This window comes from Hemitrygon akajei, chromosome 5, assembly GCF_048418815.1.
Source record: "Hemitrygon akajei chromosome 5, sHemAka1.3, whole genome shotgun sequence".
Taxonomy (NCBI): Eukaryota; Metazoa; Chordata; class Chondrichthyes; order Myliobatiformes; family Dasyatidae; genus Hemitrygon; species Hemitrygon akajei.
In genome coordinates this window covers 51,345,001-51,364,057 of record NC_133128.1, presented here as the reverse complement: position 1 = coordinate 51,364,057, position 19,057 = coordinate 51,345,001, and the positions used below count along the sequence as shown (strand labels likewise).

At 37.2% G+C, this 19,057-nt stretch overlaps 1 protein-coding gene across 4 annotated transcripts in view; it reads left to right on the top strand.

The window, feature by feature from the left end:
• usp9 (ubiquitin specific peptidase 9) overlaps positions 1-19,057 on the top strand; it is a 284,080-nt gene that overhangs the window by 230,693 nt on the left and 34,330 nt on the right. For all 4 annotated transcript variants that reach the window (XM_073045518.1, XM_073045519.1, XM_073045520.1 and 1 more), the window contains 6 exons: positions 753-960; positions 5,400-5,620; positions 6,760-6,947; positions 7,296-7,469; positions 11,998-12,139; positions 17,351-18,101. In XM_073045518.1, the coding sequence (XP_072901619.1) occupies positions 753-960; positions 5,400-5,620; positions 6,760-6,947; positions 7,296-7,469; positions 11,998-12,139; positions 17,351-18,101 (1,684 nt within the window). The remainder of the gene's footprint in view (positions 1-752; positions 961-5,399; positions 5,621-6,759; positions 6,948-7,295; positions 7,470-11,997; positions 12,140-17,350; positions 18,102-19,057) is intronic.

Below are 19,057 nucleotides of genomic sequence, written 5' to 3'. Positions count from 1 at the left end.
ACTTGTAATGTTATACCATAAAAATAATGTATTTGTTATGCAGGTTTTCTCCTCTTCATCTATCAAACCTTGACTGAGCAGTTGCTTTTATTTTACTATTTATATAATAGTAAATTCTCCACAACATCATTGGCCATCCAGGAGATTCTGTATCTATTGACAATCTTATATTTAACTTACATACATATAATGTCAATATTTCATGTAAGTTTTTAGTAAACCAATGTCAGTCAAACTTTAAGATTGTTTTGATTGGGGAATAGGTAAGAGTGCAACTCTCTGAAATGAAAGTATATTCTTCTACACTGTTATCCATTATCACCAACATGAAGGATGAAGCCAGACACTGTGGTCGTTTTGTTGAGTGATTAGCTCTGTATTTGTGTCTCTTATCCTAGAATATTTGTTCTGAGGTTTCTGTTCAATATGTCAAGAAAAAATGAAGTGGTGTCTTTGTAATTTTGGAGCACATCAAGAAAGTGAACTTAACAGTTATGAAGTAATCTTCACTGGGATTATTACAATGTCCAAATAAATTCCATATCTTCCATTTACAAATCGCTTTGCATTTTCAAACTTCTGTGCAACTGCCAGATTATTATGATTGGACATTGTGAGCTTTACTACAGTAAAGCTCAAATGTAAAGGACTTTAAAAACTAAGGTTCCAATGTGCTATTTTGTCCTCAAAGTACGATAATTGATCCTGCGCAACATTAAGTAATGGATCTGTCTTTTTCTGTTTTTTTGTAGGAACTGATAGATGACTTCATATTTCCAGCCTCTAATGTGTACCTACAGTACAAGAAGAGTGGAGAGCTGCCATCTGAACAAGCGATTCCTGTCTGCAGTGCACCAGCTGCAATCAATGCTGGTTTTGAGTTGTTGGTAGCATTGGCTGTTGGTTGTGTGCAAAACCTCAAACAAATAGTGGACACTATAACAGACATGTATTATGCAGGTATATGAAAATTAGTTGCAAGATTTGATGTGCATTCAGATTAAGTTCAAAAGTTCAAATTGTATTTTTTATAGAAGTATATATGCAGTATACCACCCTGAGATTAGTCTTTCCATAGACAGCCACAAAACAAAAAAACACCATGTTCAAAGAAAACATCAAACACCCAATGCGCAAAAAAATGAACAAATCACACAAACAGCAAAAAAACAAGCAAGGAACACAATATAAAACATCAAACCACAGAGTCATTGAAATAGTGTAGAAGTGTTCAGTACTTTTCTTTTTTAGCGCTGTCATTCGTTGACTGCAAGCCGCAGAGCTAATCTGGCCTGATCAAAATTGCGCCAAATACCATTTAAAAAAGGAACTGGCCAGAAGCACACCTAACATGAGCTAAAGAGGCCAATCCACCAACTGCATTGATTAAACCTTGCACAAGGCCGAAAACTCCGGCAGCAGTGAGCAAGAGGAAGAGAGAGACTGGTCAAATGTTGGCAGGCGACGCTAAACGCCTGCTTGCCTTTCACTCTCATTCATGTTGATTTCAGTCTTTCTCAATGTTCAGATCAGTGGAAAACGGAGTCAGTCATGGGCTCACGCCCCGTCTTGAGGCCACACTCTGCTTCAAACCTCACCAAACTCCCTCGGATAAAGCGAAGCGCCATATTGTTCAATGACTCTGAAAATACATGATCAAAATGTAAATCACAGGTTCTGATAGTAGCAGACTTGAATTTGAAAGAAGCAGTAGTAAAGTAGTTTTGTGATCTGTCTGAAGAGCGTCACCTTTGGTTGTGTTGTTTGCTGGCACCATCTTCTTCCAAATCTAAAAGCTCAGTGGAAGCTGGTTTTCAATTCAAGCCCACTACAAAGATATGAGCACATACTCAATACTAGAAGCAAGGTTATCTAATTATTGCTCTTTGTATATAAATGGCTTGCTATAGGTTTTGTTACATTGCGACAGTGACTGCGCTTCAGAACTATTTATTTCATTTCCTGGTGTTGATATATAGTGCCTTTAAAAAGTATTCACAACCCCCTTCCTGCTCCCCCTTGGAAGTTTTCATGTTTTATTATTTTACAACTTTGAATCACAGTGGATTTAATTTGGCTTTTTTGACACTGATCAACAGAAAAAGACTCATGACAAAGTGAAACAGATCTCCACAAAGTGATCTAAATTAATTACAAATATAAAACTCAAAATAATTGATTGCAGAAGTATTTACACCCCTCCAATATTCACATCAAATCATCACTGGTGCAGTCAAGCTGTTTCAATTGATAGTAGTAAAGATACACCTGTATCTGGAAGGTCCAACTGCTGGTAAGTCAGTATCCTGACAAAAACTACACCATGAAGACAAATGAACACTCCAAGCAACTCCACAAGAAGGTTATTGAAGAACACAAGTCAAGAGATATATACAAGAAAATTGAATATTCCTTGAGTTCAGTTAAGACGATCATCAAGAAATGGAAAGAATATGGCACAGCTGTAAATCTGCCTAGAGCAGAGAGTCCTCAAAAATTGAGATACTGTGCAAGAAGGGGACGAGTGAAGGAGGCCACCAAGAGACCTAAGATGCTCTGGAGGAGTTACAAGCTTCAGTGGTTTTAGATGGGAGAGACTGCATACAACAACTATCGCCCAGGTGATTCTCCAGTCGCAACTTTATGGGAGAGTAGCAAAGTGAAAGACACTGTTGAAAAAAACTTGCATGAAATGTAGACAAGAGTTTGCCAGAAGGCATGTGGGAGACTCTGAAGTCAGCTGGAATAAGGTTCTATGGTTTGATGAAACCAAGATTGAGCTTTTTGGCCACCGGACTAAACATTATGCACATCATCAAAAACTCACCATTCCTACTGTGAAGCATGGTGGTGGTTGTATCATGCTGTGGGGATGCTTCACTGCAACAGGCCTTGGAAGGCTTGTGAAGGTAGAGGGTAAAATGAATGCAGCAAAATACAGGGAAATCTTGGAGGAAAACATGATGCAGTCTGTAAGACAACTGCAATGTGGGAGATGATTTGTTTTCCAGCAAGACAATGACCCCAAGCATAAAGCCTAAGCAACACGAGAATGGCTTAAAAACAACAAAGTTCATGTCCTGGAGCAGCTAAGTCAGAGTCCAAAAGGCTGTTCACTCACATTCCCCATGCAATGTGATAGAGCTTGAGCGGTTTTGTAAAGAAGAATGGGAGAAAATTGCAGTGTCCAGAAGTGCAAAGCTGATAGAGACCTATTCACACAGACTCAAGGCTATTACTGCTGCCAAAGGTGCATCTACTAAATACTGACTTGAAGGGGGTGAATACTTAAGCAATCAACTATTTTATATTTGTAATTAATTTAGGTCACTTCGTGGAGATCTGGTTTCACTTGACATGAAAGTTTTTTTGTTGATCAGTGTCAAAAAAGCCAATTGAATCCACTGTGATTCAGTGTTGTAAAACAATAAAACATGAAAACTTCCCGGGGTGTGGATTTTTTAAATAATAAATTTAGGCTGGTTACTTTGTGACTAGATAATTTATATAAAATTATCTGTTCACTTAAATCTGGTCTTGTACATTAACGAACCACCATAATCTTATGATTTGTAACACCAGGGAACCTAACTTTCACCAAATATGCTTAGCCAAGCAACCTGTTTCTTTCTGAGCTCTTAACTGATGAATATCTTTTTGTGCAAATTGTAGTTTGAGTGAATTTTTAAATACATCTAAGTTACTGTAATGTAAGAAATGATATGATAGAGACAATAGAATTCAGTGGTTGAGTATGTGTGTTGGAGTGGGCAGTGCAATACAGGACCGTGCTGAGGGAGATCAGGTGTGGGTTAAGAGTTTTAGAATATTTTGAGTATTACATTTCTTGCTAAGATGCATGAAATCTCAGTAAAAGAAAATGCATGGAAATATCTTAAATGCCTGGATACATTTCACTGTGGGTTGGAATAAAAAGCATAGTGACTACAACAAAGTTGCATGAAAAACATTTCAGTTGCTTTGTTAATAGAATCACAAATTAAATGCATAATCTGTTTAATAGTATCTCAGTCATTACACACTGATTTGTATTTTAAGATGGAGAACGTTAATGAACCTCAGTGTGGCTTTTATTCATCGTAAACTTTGTTTTGCCATCAAATGGTAACACAATTTTGATGTTTTACTTATAAATTATTTTACTTGTTTGTTGAGCAGTGTCAACTTGGAAATTATTGATTAAAAAGGTTTTTTATGCTTCCAATACATCACAAAGTACTATTTCAGTATTAGGGTGATCTCTGCCAATTCATCACACCAAAGCTAGAATAATACAGTGGATTCAAGTTAAATGGGACATATCAGGACCTGTGCATTTGGCCCAGTTATGTAGCTGCTCCAATTAGCTGAAGTTTCATGGAAATAGTTAAAAAAGTTTAAAAAAAGACTAGCTACCATTTAAATGAGTAACAGATTTATGTAATTAAATGAAAAACAGAACAAATTAGAACACTTATCAATACTACTACAGTACTATAAAACTGTATTGGTTCCTTATGGTTATCGACAGAGGAATTTATCCAGTGTATGCTGCCATGTTCTTTTGATTGGCTGTAAATGAACAAAATGAGCGCAGACACTTAATGCATATAATGTACTGCCTTCATACAATCCTTTTGATGATCACAGTCTCCAAATCTTCATTTTCATTGTAATATTCAAGATGATTGTCAGTACCTTCAAATTCTTTGTAGTACTTGTTGAAGTCTTGAAATCATTTAATTTTCCCTTCTGGCCAGTTCTGGCATCTCCAAGCCCGAATGTTTGAAAATCCAATGAGTAAAGCAGTTCCGAATTGTCTTGCTACTTATTTCTCAACAACTGACAAATCTCACCCCACTTTGAACACAAACACACACAACTGATGCTATTTAAAAATTGTTCACTCTATGCATGATGTAATGTCTAACTACCTTGTAAGTGCGCGCAACTGAAGCTAGTTAGAAACTGTTTGGCAACAGTCTCCTGCCCCAATTAAGTGGCATGGTGTTTTTGTTCTTTAAGACTTGGCCCAGTAAGCAGCTGCCCCTATTAACCCATGGCCCAGTCAGCCGGAATCCACTATATATGCAGAAATCTTAATGTTTTTGCCATTATTCTGACCATAGATTTTAAAACATTTAATTTTGAAATGAACTTTCAAAGAAACCTGCTACTTATTTTTCTTCAAAGAACCACTATTCAAATTTCATTAAACATATTGCCATTTGGATAGAAATACAAATTCTAGTTATCTTCCGTCTGGAATTTAAAACAAAATTATTATATGGTCTAATTTTGATTTTACTTTAAAAATTGCTTAACTGCAAACTGTTGATAGATATATTTTAAATAGTTGCAGTACCTATTAAGTATTAACTGCTGGCATTTTTGTTTAGGTTGCGAAGCATTGACAGAGTGGGAGTATTTGCCACCAGTGGGACCACGTCCATCAAAAGGATTTGTGGGGTTAAAGAATGCTGGTGCTACTTGTTACATGAATTCTGTTATTCAACAGCTGTATATGATTCCAGCTATTAGAAATGGTATCCTTACTATCGAAGGCACTGGTAGTGACGTTGATGATGATACTTCTGGGGATGAAAAGCAGGACAATGAGGTAACCACTAAAAACAACTTTTTATGCATCAAAATTAATGTTTTTAATCTTTCTTTCGGTAGATTATGCTTCAGTACCCAAACTATTATTGAACTTGTTAGGTAACTACAAAATGCTGAAAATGTATTCAAATGTTTATTTAGTTGTGTTTATTTTTAAATGTTACTATCCTTTTCAGTTAGGTTAAAACTTGTTTGAGAAAACGAGTCTCAATACTGAAGTTTACAAACTACTTAAAGTATAGGAAATAATTCAGGCATTTGTAAACACAATAATTACACTAAAATTAAAATAATCGAATGTTCTCTTGGCCAGATTCTTTATGATCAAAATAACAAATGGCTTATACAGAAATTTCAGTTGAGGGGTGAACGTGCTATATATGTACATTTTGAAGCTTCTGTCCCAGGTAGCTTAGCAAAAATGAATTTTACACTTTGTTTTACCATTGATAAAAAAAATGCTTTAAAGAATTCTTTATTTGCGAAGTAATTGCCAATTAAATGTTTGAGTTATTTAAAACTGCTATTGCATGCAAGGACCGTGAATTAAAATTTAACTATTATTGGTCAAATAATTCCTTCATGCATATCACTTCAGGAAATTAAGCATAAGTTAAAAGCAAAACTTTACATGGCTGTTCTTACTGTTTTTCCCAACCTTTTAATCTAGTTCGTCTTTCCTTATTTTATTTCCTTGTATCCAACAGTAAATTTGCCCCTCATTGCAGCCATCTTGTTCCTTCCATATGTTATTTTTAATCCCTAAAAATGCAGTGCAGTGTATTTATGCAGATGCACTGTATTTTTTTTTTAACGTTCTGATTTGAATGGCTAATCCAACATTTTGAAATTTTGTTTGTGGCAGAACTCAATGTGGTAGATAACTGAAGTAACACCCTCAGCAAACTATCCAGCAGGCACATCAAGAACACTTTAGTTTCTGTTTTCAAATACTGTGATCTTTAATATGAAACCAATTCATACATCAGTGATAATAAACCTCATTTTGATTTAAATATTTCGAACAAGTTTTTAACTATTTATAGTTTTGCTACAAATGTAAAGATGCCTTCTATTAATAGTTCTGTTAATTTTATTTCAACATTATTTAGCATTTTTATTTGGATATTTTTGCAGAGTAATGTTGATCCTAGAGATGATGTTTTCAGTTACCACCACCATTATGACAAACCAGTAATTGGAAAAACAGAAGATCGGAAAGAGTACAATATTGGCGTTCTGAGACATCTTCAGGTCATTTTTGGGCATTTGGCTGCCTCCAGATTGCAGTACTATGTGCCTAGAGGGTTCTGGAAACAATTCAGGTGTGTAGTTTAAAGGGTGTGCCTGCTCCTTGTGCTAAAATGTTAGTATTGAAACCTAATTCCTGAAAGGAAATTTGGAAAGTGTGTTACATCTGTTGACATTGTTAAAGAGGAAATGTAATCATCTTAGTTTTAAAATGCATGAACATTGTATTAACTTCTTTAAAGGAAATGGGAATTAAATGTGCACGTAAAATGTAGATTGTTAGCAGATTATTTAACTTGGACTGAATGCAGCAAATGGAATAACCATAGTGTAAAATTAGTGAATCTGAAGCAAACACGATATCAAAAAGTCTTCCTGTCTAGTATAAGGCAAAATATCACTTTTTCTACTTGTAACTCTAGGCTTTGGGGTGAACCAGTCAATCTGCGAGAACAGCATGATGCTTTGGAGTTCTTCAACTCATTAGTGGATAGCCTGGATGAAGCGTTGAAAGCTCTTGGCCATACAACAATGCTCAGCAAAATTCTTGGTGGTTCCTTTGCTGATCAGAAGATATGTCAAGGCTGTCCTCACAGGTGAACTTTTAAATTACTTAACTGAAAATGCCTGTTCTACTGTTACTCAGTAGTGATGGAGATTGCAGTTGAAATAAATAATAGTCACTGACTGATCAAAGTAACATTACTTTTTGTTTCTTTATATTATTGCATTAATTAAAAGGTATGTCCTGTTTGGCTGCATTCGTGTTGAGACATATTAGTGTATAATTAAATTATGAATTTTATTCTTAAACATATAACAACATGCAAGACCTTGGCAAGGTGTTGAATCATTATGGCACAGGGCTTTTTGATTTAAGGAGCTAGTCCTGCAAGAGTAATACAACCAGTTTCATTCTCAAATGTTTTCCATCCAGATCAATTTTTGTTTTCCTTGGTTATCTAACATAAGGTCATAACTAAATGAAAGATTGTTCCACAAAAATTCTCACAGAAGTGGAAGGTCCAAATTTGAGAAGGCATTATTTTAAACATGCTCAGAATGGAACTGTAGAATTCCAAATATTTTATAGGTTTTGAGCAGGCTTTGATGTGAATTTTTGTTATGTTAAGAAAAATTACTGATAAAGTTATTGAAGTTGATTTGTCCTAGGATGCTGGCCTTAAGAATTTTTAGAGTTAGGGGTATTAGATCTCCAATAACACATAACTATCTTTCTGCAAGTTATGACTCCGAGTGTCAGGGAATTTTCTTCTTGCTGCCCATTTTTCTTTTAACCAGGTCTAATTGATGCCACACCTTGCCTTGATCTCAAGGTATCACTTTCACCTCTGGAATTTAGCTCATTGATCCATATTTGGATCAAAGCTTGATGAAATCTTAAAGCTGGGTTGTGGTCACACTGAGCATTAATAAGTAAATGTAATTAATAAACTTGATAGCGATATCAATGACAAATTCCGTTATATTGTCGATAATTAAGAGTTGTCCTGTTTAGCCAGTAATTAGCTAAGGTGGGAATTCAGGAGAAAGCCAAAGTTGACCATCTATTTGGCGCTTCTGACTAGACACAGCTGTGAATGTTTTTGCATGTCTTTCACAATTACGTGCTATGATCCTCGGGTTTTGAGGATGTGGATGTTCTCAGAGCCAGTATTTCCCGTTGATTGTCTCGCTACACACCAACATTTATAACTAGGCATGGTAGAACTGTAATTCTTCGATCTAATAGGTTTGATGTGAAATCGCAGAGTTCTACCTATTGCATGTTGTTACTGTTGTTTGGCACCTGCAGTTCTGTATTATCTCATCATTAGTCTGGCAGATCAATATTTTTAACTGTGCTTAGTGCTGATTCTGGCAAGGCCTTCATTGACATCGTGGGAATGTGTAAGTGATCAGATCTGCTAGATAGCAAAATGCAAATGTTTAAGTACTGACCAGGAATTAGCAGGAGGCATAGTGTAGCATTCTTGTTTTAGATAATTATTCTTGGCATTTTCTGCGATTTATTTGCTATAAACTCTTTGGAATTGTATTGAGCTCGGAAGGAATCTGGCACATTGGTGAATGACTGGTCAAGAAATAATTAAATCTTAGGTTGGAGCTGGGGAAAAATCAGCAAAAGCATGTGAAACCCCCTTTTACTGGGTGTCTCTGGAAATGTGACTCCTTAGTCCCTTGCTGACAGCCACTGGATTCTGCAGCGAGAAACCCACCTTTCTTAGGCTTCATACATCTAGAGTATATATAACTTTGGTCCTACCAAATCTGTAAGATTGGGATGTCTCGCCCACCCAAAACCCGGTTTGTGTGAATGCTAGCTTAAGCAAGCAGTTATTAAAGGAAAGAAAGTAAAAAACAAACATGGCCCGTATAGTTAAACAGTCACATGTGCATGGTGGAACTCAAATCTTGAACTTGTCTGTAACTCATGCACTGGACCCTCGATCTGCCTGAAAGCACACACTACCTTCCAAATAGCGCTCAAAATCCATCTTGACAAAACGGGCTCTCCCACGGAAGTATTGTTCCTTCCTCCTCAAAGCCATTCATCTGCACAAAGCACCTTGTGCAACAGAGACAGCATCCTCCACCATCTTCCCTCATGTCCTCTCCCAGCTCCCGCCAACAAAGACCTCTCCCCCCCAGCACTCCCCATTCTACCATCCTGATCAGTTAACAGGTGCCAGAATGTGGTAGGATGCTCCCCATCCTACCACATTCTAAGGTGAACAACAAAGCCTCTTATCTCAGCTCAAAACCAAACAAGGGTCTACCATGGACTACTCTTACAGAATTCTAAAATGAAATGCCTACAGCATAGCAGTAAAAATCTTAACCAGCCAATACACATGAAAGAAACTGTTAATTCAAGCCAAATTAAATTACGAGAAGCAGGAAAGAGTTTGGCAGAAGAAAAAATAAGAACAAACCACATTAAATAAAAATCATCCAGAAACGTCTGCTTCTGTCCTCCCTTCAGTCATAGGGAGAAGCAGCAGTTTTAGCTTTGATCACTAAATAGCAACTCTAATCTTGTGCATCAAGCTTAGTTTGTTTAACAATTCAGCATTTCTTAAAACTTATTCAAGTTAAACAGGAGTTTTGCATTTGGCAATACTGAAGGCACTTTTCACATCTGAGATGAAATCTCACTTTCATTCTCATACTCCCACACATTATCCCTTTCACTCAATCATCCCAGTCTTGAATCTCTTTCACCCTTATCTAAGGTCTAGCTGAGGCCAATTTTCATCCTAATTCCTGGCAAGGGTTCTGGCTTGACACCTGGCACATCTTCCAATTTGCATTGTACAGTCTTGCAATGTGCTTTCAGCAGATTGCAGTGTACTAGTGCATCATTTTCTGGTTGTTAGGCAGATTTTTTGTCACTCCAAGGAAGCAGCTCATGTCTTTCTCATGGCTGGATGAGCAGAAGTGAGTCATTTGGATCCCCTTGCCATTGAACCAAGACCCTCTGTCAGTCTAGCATGAATGCTGGTCAACAACAATCCTGTTTAAATGTTGAGAAAAGAGAAGCCTTGTCCCAGTTCCCATGAGGAGATTGGTGGTCTTAAATTACTTTAATGCGGAGATCATAAAAGACACAATTATGAATGATAAATAAGGAATGAGTAGGGGAAACTAACTCTGGTCAAGGAATACTCTTGAAACTTGGATGACACAACAGTCTAATCACCAACATTCATTTTCATCAGAGAGTACAAGACCTCAGCATCTTGATACTGGCACCTGTTAGATTATGCAATCTTTTGATTGAGGGGTGTGTATTATTCATATCTTGAGATCTGCCAGTGTCTTCGATTCCAACTAATTTGCTGGATTATTTAGGTCAGCCTGGCCCAAAAACAATATCAATAACTGAACTACTGCTGCAAGAAATTTCATGTCAAAGACTTCAAGGATAGCACAAAGCATTTGTCAGGTGGCTCCACAGATAACTTGACTACTTCAAAGCAACATGAGCTTCGGTGTTTCAGCAAAGCCTGCGCTGCCCAAATTTAGAGTAGATGAAGATATTCTTGACTCCTCTAACAGAAAATGTAAACTATAGTTTAAAAACAGTCAAAAGATCAGTACTAATCTGACCGCAAAAACAGTTTTTTTTTTTCAGAATTGAAATTCCATTGAGTAGAGAAAAAATAACACTGCAGCCACCTAACGACAAAGATTCATGGAAAAAAAATCTGGTGGCTTAAAGAACAGCTGGTTGGTGTAAAGCAGAGTGCAATCCAGCAACTGGCCAGTAATCATTGTGAATTCTTCAGCATTGTCAAAGCCATCTGCTGTCCAAACTCTGTGGCCTACCACATTGAGGCCAAGAATAGAGGAGAAGTTGCCAACCAATATTCTACCCAAGGGTGTGAATGTCCAAGACAAGACTGCACAAGACAGATGAGATTGAAAAGACCAGCTGTTAACTGAAAAACAAGGCTTTGCTCTGTCAATCAAGAAATGACTATGAACAATCTTCAAGATTCATGCTCTCACAAATTCATCTCCATACATGTCCTATAGGATGACATGCAAGCTGTGATTCTAATCAATGGGTCAACTAGTTCCAACATCTGATGCTCAGTGAAACAGGTTGATTCACTGGTCGAGCCATCCTCTACTTCAGTCTGCCAATTTTTCTTTCATGATAATGCATTGTCTGTGTTATCTTTAAATTACTCTGTAGAAACATGCCAAGCCATCTTTAAAACACCTACAAAATCTGCACACTCAGCTGCCTACAAGAGAAAAACAAATACCAATAAATTCCTGTACAAGTTGTTCAGAAGTCTAATAGCCTGATGTATCAACTTAAACCTTCATTTAAAGGTCAAATCTTAAAAATTAGTCTAATGAATAATGGGAATATCTTCACATGAACTGTAGTAGTTTACGACTAGTATCATACCATAAAGATATGCAGTAAATTGCAAATGATACCCAGATATTACATTTTAAGTTTTTCTTTGTCTAATCTAGACTTTGAATATTGGAACTTTGTGTATATTCTGAATGCTAGTTTTAAAAATGACGTTTTTCTAAATAGTGATTTTATCATATTGGTTACAATTTTTTTTCTTTCAGGTATGAATGTGAGGAATCCTTCACAACACTGAATGTTGACATTAGAAATCATCAAAATCTGCTTGACTCACTTGAGCAGTATGTTAAAGGAGATTTATTGGAAGGTGCCAATGCATATCATTGTGAGAAATGTAACAAAAAGGTAATGAATTTTGTGTTCAAATTTTATTAGGCTAAATTCTTCAGCCAGTATTCAAAATCAGGTTTAATATCACCAGCATATGTTGTGAAATTTGTTAGCTTTGCGGCAGCAGCACAATGTAATACATAATAAATATAGGATAAAACTGAATTACAGTAAGTATATATTTATGTTAAATAATTAAGTTAAAATAAGTAGTGCAAAAACAGAAATTCTGTAGTTCTGTCAGCTGTCAGAGCTGCACAGCATCTGTGCATTTGAGCTCACTTGGTGGTAGTATTTCTCATTTGATGTGTGTGTGAATATATATATAAGTTATATGTAGTGATTTTTAAAAATGTAATGTTAATGTTAATAATCATTTTAACTTTTGTGATAGCCAGAGTGCCTCAAGTATCAAAATCAGGATCTGACTGTTAGTACATTTACAACCACTATATTACCATCATATTTTTTTCTTTCATTGAATACCTGTGATTTGGATTAGGGCTTTTCATTCACCAAAACAAGAAGTAAGAATGCTATTATTTTGGAGAAAACTTTTTTTTTATCTCCAAACTGTATACAGCTTTGCTTAAAGAAGTTTAATGCAAATTATGAGCTACAAACAGTCGCAACTCAACTATTAGAGAGCTAAAAGCACTTTGCTCTTTTATTTGATATATCTAATTTGCTGATGTTCCTAAATAGTTTCCTGGTTGTAAATGTCCAGTTCTCTTTGAACTGCGAGAACTGTTTTGATGTAGCATTTGATTATCTATTGTATGACAGGCAGCTAGAAATAAAATAATTTCAGTTTTAATGCTACAGAACTTTATAATAAGGAAAGTGAGTACGAGCAGGTTTGGGGAAGGAGAAAAGTGTAAAGATTCCTGCAGCATTTTCTGTGTTGCTCAAGATTTCCAGCATCTGCAGTATCTCTTGTGATAGTTTAAATTATTATGGTTAACACAGTCATTGTGGGCTGAAGGGACGGTCCCTGTTGTGTACTGTTTCATCTTTAACTGAAGCCGCATCATAGAAAGAAGTCTCATCCAGTTTACATCCTAGGAAACATCCTGTGCCTCTCTAAAGCATCCATAACCAGAACAAATGTGCCCTAACAAAGTTGTATACAGCTGCAACATGACTTTCTGATTTTATACTTAACACTACAGCTAATGAAGGCAAGTACACCACATGCCTTCTTTACCACCCTGTCAAATTGTGTTGTCATTTTCAAGGAGCTCTGGACTTGAACCGCAACATCCCTCTGTAAATCAAAGTTCTAAGGGTCTTGCCATTTACCATATAAGTTCCTCATGCATTTAACTTCGCAAACTGCAATAATTCACAGTTGTCCACATTAAATCTGCAATTCCTCTGCCCACTTTTCCAATGGATAATATTCTAGCCTACTGAATCCTTTAACAAATTCCCTCACTATCCACAGCTCTGCAACTTTTTGTGTCATCTCCAAACTTGTTAATCGGCCTGCCTACCTACATTTTTATCTAGACTGTGTGTGTGTGTGTGTATGTTCGTATGTGCATACATAAAACATGGACGAGACTGGAGGTGATTGTGGACTTCAGGATGGTGTAGGTTGACCACTCCCTAATGCATATCAGTGGCTTTTCAGTGGAGAGAGTCAGGAGCACCAAGTACTGGTGTGCACATTTCTGTCAATCTCACCTGGTCCCTCAATACAATCTCTAGCCAAGAGAGCACAGCAGTACCTCCACCTTCTCTTCCCCTGCCCCTTCCCAATTCTCAACACATTATACTGAAGCAGCTCTGAGTGTCCTGACCAGCTGCTTCACAGTTTGGTATGGGAATTGCAATGCATCAGCTCACAAGACCCTGTAACAGAGAGTGAAGACTGCTGAAAACATCATTCAGGACATGTATCAGAAGCACTGTCACAGACCCCTCCCATCCTGCCCACATTCTTATTGACTTCCTGTCAACAGGCAGAAGGTACTACAGCACGAGAACCAGAACTGTCAGACACATGTACACCCTATCTGAATGCCATTCTGCCTGTCCCACCCACTCCACAACTCTCAGATGTTCCCATTCCCACTGGTCACTTCATCTTTTATTGCTGTTATTTCACATTTTTAATACTACTGCTTGTTTTAAGTGCCACTAACGTCATACTGTTTTATGCAAACATGCACCCTAGCACTTTATGACAACCTATTAATCTTAAGGCCATGCCACTCGGGGACTGTCTTCGCTGTGTGTGACTAAATGCACTGTTTTGCACTTCAGCCCCAGAGGAATTATGTTTCATTTAGCTGTATACATGTGTATGGTTGAATGATAATAAACAAACTTACCTTCTCTCCTGGATCAGTTTACCATGAGGGACTTCTCAAAAGCTGTACTAAAGTCTGTGTATAGAGCATCTACTGCTCTGCCTTGTCCTTCTCAGTCATTCTTGTCACCTCAAAAGTCTCAATCCAACTTTATAAGACATAACCTTCCCTGCACAAAGAAATGCTGTCTAACTATAATAAATCTAAGCTTGCCAATATGCAAGTGGATCCCATCCCTAATCTTCTCAAATAATTTTCCTTATATTATATAAGGCTCACTTATCTCCAATTTTCTTGCTTGTTTCTATTACCATTCTTAACAGAGGAACACAGGCTATTCTCCAGTCCTCTGGGACCTCACATATGACTAAAGACGATATAAAGATCTCTTAAGACCTCAGTAAATCCTCTTTTATCTCTCAATAACCAGGGATAACTCCCATCAGATCCTGGAGACTTATCCACCTTAATGTTTTTGCAAGACCCCCAACAACACCACCTTTTTTTAATATACCCTTAAAGATCAGTTGACTCACTGGCCTCATTCTCCTTCACATCTTTCCCTTTGGTGAACACAGGTGCAAATTATTCATTTAGTGCCTCGCCCATCTCCTCTGGCTCCAGACGTAACTTATCTCGTTTGTACTTCACTGGATTGAAGTGGAACTCTCTTGCTTTTATTATATGCATAAAATATCCTCAGGTTTTCTTCATTTTTTACTCAATATTTTATGGCCTCTTTCAGCTCTCTTGATTCCCTGTTTTAAGTTTTTTTCCTTCCTTAATATTCTTCAAAGGCCTTGTCCAATTCAACTTCTGAAACCATGCAAGTCTTTCCTTTTTACATAGAACATAGAACAACATAGAACAGTACAGCACAGTATAGGCCCTTCAGCCCACAATGTTGTGCCGACCCTTAAACTCTGCCTTCCATATAACCCCCCCACCTTAAATTTCTCCATATACCTGTCTAGTAGTCTCTTAAATTTCACTAGTGTATCTGCCTCCACCACTGACTCAGGCAGTGCATTCCACGCACCAACTACTCTCTGAATAAAAAACCTTCCTCTAATATCCCCCTTGAACTTTCCACCCCTTACCTTAAAGCCGTGTCCGCTTGTATTGAGCAGTGGTGCCCTGCGGAAGAGCCGCTGGCTGTCCACTCTATCTATTCCTCTTAATATCTTCTTTGACTAAATTTGCAACTTCTCTTGTCATCCATGATTCTTGAACTCTTATTTTTGTCTGTCTCCCTCACAAGGTCTTGAATTCTGACCATCTAATCTTTCAGTGATTCCCACATGAGATGTGTACTTTCCCAATAACAGCCATTCCCAAGCCACTCACCCTAGCTCCTGCCTAATATTGCTGAAATTCATCTTTTCCTAATTTAGCATTCTTCAAACCCAAAACGTGATTCTAGACTTTATTCATAACTCTTTTAATACGTAGGGAGTTTTACTGTTCCAAGATGCAATCCCACTGAAACGCTATAATGTCACCATTCTAAGGATCACTGATCACAATCCCACTTATCACTAGTTCCAAGATGCAATCCACTGAAACAACAATCACCTAGCCATGTTGATTTCACAATACAAGGGTCTAGTATGGCCCCTTCCTTGGTTTCACTGTCAAGAAACCCACCTGGATACTCCTAACAAATTCTGCCCTAACACTAAGAGAATCTCAGTAAACACTGTGGTAATTAAACTCACCAGCTACAACTACCCTGTCACTTTTCCATATTTCCATAATCAATCTACAGTTTGTTCTTCAGTCTCTTGTCTGTAATTGGGGGCCTATAATATAACATAGCATATGTGCTAAGCACCCATGATGCAAGAGAAGGGATTCTTAGTGTTGCTGTGCAATTTTAATCAAAGTCCTGCTATTATGTTTCATCTATTAACAATGGTGATACTTTGACGAGCTCTATAGGTTCAATAGAAATTCCTTAACTGTTCAATATTTATGGATTTATTTATGTAGATGGAGCAAATCATTTCCTTTAATATTTTCATGTCCTCCTTGCCATAATAATCTGTGTAGGGAGTAGTTCACAGCATTTCCAAGTACCCATATTCATTCTTTAGCTGCATTTTTTTTAAAAGCCTACCTTTATAAATTTCACTAAGTTTGCCAGTGCATTCTCCAATTTTGAAGTTCAAGAGTTTTAAGGACATCAGAGCAGTTAGAAATGTGGGAAATATCTGGATTTGAAATTGAGTCTTCAACTTCCTTAAATCCAGTTTATTGGAATCTAGTTCCTGGTGGAAGAACAAAGGAGTTGTCTTTCCAAGCTGATAAATTTTCTCTAATTCTGTGCAGTTTGAGAGTCCAGTGAAAATAGCTTTTTGTCACTAGATACAAAAGGGAAGTTTTGTTGTTCTATTTGTATTTCTTCTCTGGTGATTTCAATTTAATCCTACACGGTCTGGCATGGGAGCTTGTTTCATGTCGTAAATTTGATTTTTCTTTTGTTAGGGAAAAAGGGCAATTGAGCTGAGAAAGGTAACAGGCTGTTGAACCTCTGACATATTTGTCCACATTCAATGTTTTCCATCCACTCAAGATTTTGTGGATTGAAAGAAGCTGAATGAGGACAAAGCAGTTTGTAAATGTTCATGAAGCTGCACGAGGCTGGAAATGAAATTTGGTTCTTGTGAGTCTTCTATTTGAATAATCTCTTCACACATGTCGAATATGTGAAACAGCTGGTAACAACTAATGAATGCTGCGGAATGTGAGCTTCCACTTCAGGAGGAGGGGGTGGGAGTGGTAGAATATTATCAAATCATGATTTGTCCAAGTTTTTTCTTTGGATTTGTCAGGGGCATAAATTTCTCAATATTTAGTAGCAGGATTTTCATAAATCCATTGTCATGCAATGTTTTCTGTTTTTCAGGTGGATACAGTGAAGCGTTTGTTAATAAAGAAGTTGCCTCCAGTTTTAGCAATTCAACTCAAACGATTTGATTATGACTGGGAAAGGGAATGTGCAATTAAGTTCAATGACTATTTTGAGTTTCCTCGAGAGCTAGATATGGAACCATACACAGTGGCTGGAGTTGCCAAACTGGAAGGAGATGACATCAACCCAGAAAATCAGTTGATCCAGAATGACCAGCCAGATAATGAACAGCCTGGTAGCACTAAATATAGACTAGTTGGTGTGCTAGTGCATAGTGGTCAAGCCAGTGGTGGGCATTACTATTCATATATCATTCAGCGAAATGGTGGAGATGGTGAAAAAAACAAGTGGTACAAGTTTGATGATGGTGATGTAACAGAGTGCAAAATGGATGACGATGAAGAGATGAAAAACCAGTGTTTTGGTGGTGAATACATGGGTGAAGTGTTTGACCATATGATGAAGCGTATGTCATACAGACGACAAAAACGATGGTGGAATGCTTACATCCTTTTTTATGAACGAATGGACACATTAGATAAAGATAATGAATTAATTAAGTACATCTCTGAGCTGGAGATCAGCATTAAACCACACCAGATAAAAATGCCAATTGTCATTGAGCGAAGTGTACGGAAACAGAATGTGCAATTTATGCACAACAGAATGCAGTATAGTTTGGAATACTTCCAATTCATTAAGAAACTTTTAACATGTAACAGTGTCTACTTGAATCCTCCACCTGGTGAGTATACATTATTTTTTATTGATAACATTGCACCTTTAAGAATACAAAATATTGTCATTTCAGTTAAGTAGTGCTGCTACTATATCTTTCAGGATGTGTTGTGTAAATATGAAAATGTTTATAAAAACATAAGAAATAGCAGGAGTCGGCCATGTGGCCAGTTGAGCTGACTTCGCCATTCAATAAGATCATGCCTGTTATGGCTATGGAATCAGTTCCATCAACCTACCATTTTGCCATAACCCTTATTTCACATGCTGCAAAAATCTATCTGTGTCTTTAATACATTTAATGAGGTAGCCTCTACTGATTCCATTTGCAGAGAATTCCACAGGTTTACTACTCTCTGGAAAAAGCAGTTTCTCCTCAACTCCATCCTAAATCTGTTTCCCTGAATCTTGAAGCTAAGTCCCCAGTTCTAGACTCATTTACCAATGGAAACAACTTCCTTGCCTCCATCTATTCTTTTCATAATTTTATGTGTTATAATATCCCAAGTCATTCTGAGAGTGTAGTTCCAGGCAACTCAATCTCTCATTATAAGATAACCTCATCATCTCTGGAATCAAACTGGTGAATCTCCTCTGCCTTGCCTCCAAAGTTAGTATACCTTTCCTCAAGCAAGGAAACTAGAACTGCATGAAGTATTCCAGGTGTGGCTTCATCAGTACTCTGTCAAATTGCGTCATGATCTCCCTGCTCTTAAATTCAATCCCTCTAATAATGAAGGCCAGCATTTTATTTGCTTTCTTGATAACCTGTTGCATTTGCAAACTAACCTTTTGCAATTCATGCACAAGTGCTCTCAAGTCCTTCTGCACAACAGCATGCTGCAATTTTTATTCCATTGGAGCAATCTGATCTTCTGTTTTCCCTTCCAATAACTTACTACTGAATAGTTTAAAATTGGAAGGCTTCAATCGAATGATAGGTTAATCCAATTTCCCTTTGCA